Source organism: Octopus bimaculoides, chromosome 7 (assembly GCF_001194135.2).
Source record: "Octopus bimaculoides isolate UCB-OBI-ISO-001 chromosome 7, ASM119413v2, whole genome shotgun sequence".
Taxonomy (NCBI): domain Eukaryota; kingdom Metazoa; phylum Mollusca; class Cephalopoda; order Octopoda; family Octopodidae; genus Octopus; species Octopus bimaculoides.
Genome location: NC_068987.1, coordinates 25,236,912 through 25,239,984, shown reverse-complemented (window position 1 = coordinate 25,239,984; position 3,073 = coordinate 25,236,912). Strand labels below are relative to the sequence as shown.

Genomic DNA, 3,073 nt, shown 5'->3' with positions numbered 1-3,073 from the left:
AGTGAGAGAGTGAGAGAAAGAGAGATGTAAGAAAAGGTAAGCAAATAAATAGATAGCCAGGCAGGCAGGCAGGCAGGCAGGCAGGCAGACAGATATGGTTACATAAGTTATTCTGCAGTAAATGATATATTCTTTCTATTCTAGGTACAAGGCTCGAAATTTTGGGGAAGGGGGCCAGTCGATTACACCGTCCCCAGTATGCAACTGGTACTTAATTTATCGACCCGAAAGGATGAAAGGCAAATTCGACCTCGGCGGAATTTGAACTCAGAACATAAGACAGACGAAATACCGTTAAGCATTTCGCCCGGCGTGCTAACGTTTCTGCCAGCTCGCCGCTTTACAGTAAATGATATATTGGACAGAAATGGTTTGGTAAGAAAAACTGCGATTATTTTGCGAACGACACATGATATACTAAAACTAATATGAACAAACAGTTTCTCTGTGTTTGTTTTGTATCTCTCATTCCTTCCCTTGTTCTTTTTCCCTTTCCTCCTCTTTCTCGTTTGTGAAACCATACTGTGTAACAGATGGTAAAGCTAGGAGCTTCAAAATTACACTTGTTGAGTAGTAACATTACTGAACAAAAGGAAACATTTGTATAACAAATACACGGGCATAAATATATATAAACATACACACACACACACACGTGCTATTTCTGTTTTGCTGCTAGAACTATCAACGTTCCAGCATGCAACTAATAAATGCATGTTGCAAGCAAGCACAACCGGAAGCAGTAAGGTAACTTGTTATTTCAGTACCGGAAGTTGACTACATTCCATTAAATAGCAAGTTGCAATGTAATTATCATATTCAAATGATTTGGCTTTGAAATAGCTACTTGATTTATTTGGAAATACACATTTCAGAGTTCAAATCCTTGCCGTTATCTACTGAAATAATAGCAGTAGGTTTTTTTTTTTAATACTGTAGTGACAGCTTATAGCAGACGACTGTTATATGTTCAATGCCCGGAGTTTTATCCACGCATGCGCAGGGACTAGTTCCGGAAGGAATGCAGGAAGAGTCTCAGCTTTGGCGCCTTTTCTCAGTCTCTTCGTTGACTGATCTCCGTCGAGCCAAGACGTCCAACAGAGCTCTCTCACATGTCAGCACCAGAGCTTCACAAATAACCACGGAAATCATTCAGAAGGCGTCTCAGTAACCGAGGGCGACGAGCTACCGAATTCCCTCCAAGCGTGAACTGAATTCCACTGTAAATAAATATTGTTATGTTGTTCAGAATCTGCGTTCCGTTGTTTCTTCTAGAAATTTAATGTACGGAAGCGGTGTACACCTAATGGAGTATGACCACTTCCCTACAATACCATCAAGTACTGAGGTCGGAATAATGCCCTAAGACACCCAGATGTGCTACTAACTTTTATAAATATAATCTAAGGCTTTAGAAAATCCATATTAATGTTTGAGCGTCTTGAAAAATATATCATTCATAATATATTTATGCACAGATGGGGTTAATGAAAGGAAATCAGCAATAGTTTTCAGAATCATTTTCCTAAATTTTTAACAGTTTCTAATATTCCATGCAAAGTGTACCGGTAATTTTATACTTGATCTCCAGTGTGCCACGAATTCAAACAGATTGAGAAACAATGTTCTATATGAAAATAGTAGTAGTTGGTCCCCAGGCACTTTTGAGAATCATAGTTTCAATTATATATTATGAGGAGCAGCAGCTGTCACTTTCTGACCGAGTTTACTTTCCTTACCTGCGGCGTAGCAACCACCAGGATTCACAGAAGCGTGGAAGTTTCTAAGCAGTCGCTCGACCTGCTAAAGATAACATTCAAGTCCCCCTCCATCTGCAACCCAATCTTAAAAATAACTAAAAGCCTACTGGAATATCTACTCATAAAAAAAAAATGGAATGGTCCCAGTTGGAAAGTTTTTGGTCATAGATCGGGGCGATTAGCGATGATCATAGTGCTAAATAACAACAAAGGACATAGAGAAATAGAGTGATCAGTGAAGTGTGTACAATAAACACAGGCTGAAACACTTTACAACAGGAAATTAATTAAAGCATATCGCTGACTATCACGATCGACCTGCTAGAAATAACAGCCAAAGCTCTCTTAAACGAAATCCTGCCGTCTTAAAAAGACACGTAGGATAACGCGGGCCTGGGTACCTTACACATAGAAAAAAGATGGAATGACTACGACCGGAATACTTCTGATTATAGTTCTACTAAATCGAGTTAAACTGGTGGTAAATAGCAAGAACAAGCACATGTTCGAATGCGCAGTGTCATCCTCAACTAGACGAAGATAGGGCAAATCTGGAATTATGTATCATTCATTTGGCGAACTATTTCCGGCTGCTCTATCTAGGCTGACGGGCGAAACGACACAATACCGTATTTTCCGGCATACAAGTCGAACTTTCCAGACCAAAATTTACAGCCAGAAAAAGTAGGTCTACTTATACACCAAAGCAACTTTACAGGACCAAAAATTTGGTGAAATGCAACAAGATTTGGAAAGATAGTAACGATGTTTGAATGTTTACACTCTGTACTATTATTCGAATTAGATGGAAATAGCGACAAGTAACTATTGCTTAGTCCAACGTCGGTTTTGCTTGAGCAGAATAATATCAGATGCGCTGGAAATATGATTGTTCAGTTTGTTTTCTTTTTGTTTAATGTCTTCCATCTAAGACTATTATATATGGCATTCGTCCGTTGTTAACGATGATAGCGTGTACTTTGAGGGAAACTTGTCTTTTATTTGTAGGAAACATTATATAAGTCTCCGTCATTTGCTCAATGCGAAAATAGCTTTCTCTTCGGCTAATAAATGGCTATATAAACCATAAGGGAAATAAATAGCTATATAAACGATAAAGCAAATAAATGGATATTTATATATAAAACAGAAGGCAAATAGGCAGACAGTGATAGTCCTGGTCCAGAACATCAAACTATTTATATAACAAATAGTAAACTAAAACAAACAAACTTTTCAAATAGACATTATCGAATATCTTATCCTTTAGTGTATATATATATATATATATATATATATATATATATATATAT

General features: G+C 37.6%; 2 protein-coding genes across 7 annotated transcripts in view; one reads left to right on the top strand and one right to left on the bottom strand.

Moving 5' to 3' along the window:
• Positions 1 to 1,301, top strand: part of LOC128248348 (loricrin-like) — a 53,499-nt gene extending 52,198 nt beyond the window's left edge. The window contains exon 2 of one of the 2 annotated variants that reach the window (XM_052969404.1): positions 940 to 1,301. In XM_052969404.1, the coding sequence (XP_052825364.1) occupies positions 940 to 952 (13 nt within the window). In that variant the 3' untranslated portion in view covers positions 953 to 1,301. Of the gene's footprint in view, positions 1 to 144; positions 733 to 939 lie in introns of those variants that run through there. The other variant, XM_052969403.1, reaches the window with a different exon arrangement.
• The window catches only part of LOC106874846 (uncharacterized), a 719,848-nt gene that overhangs the window by 634,925 nt on the left and 81,850 nt on the right, over positions 1 to 3,073 (bottom strand). The window lies entirely within an intron of this gene.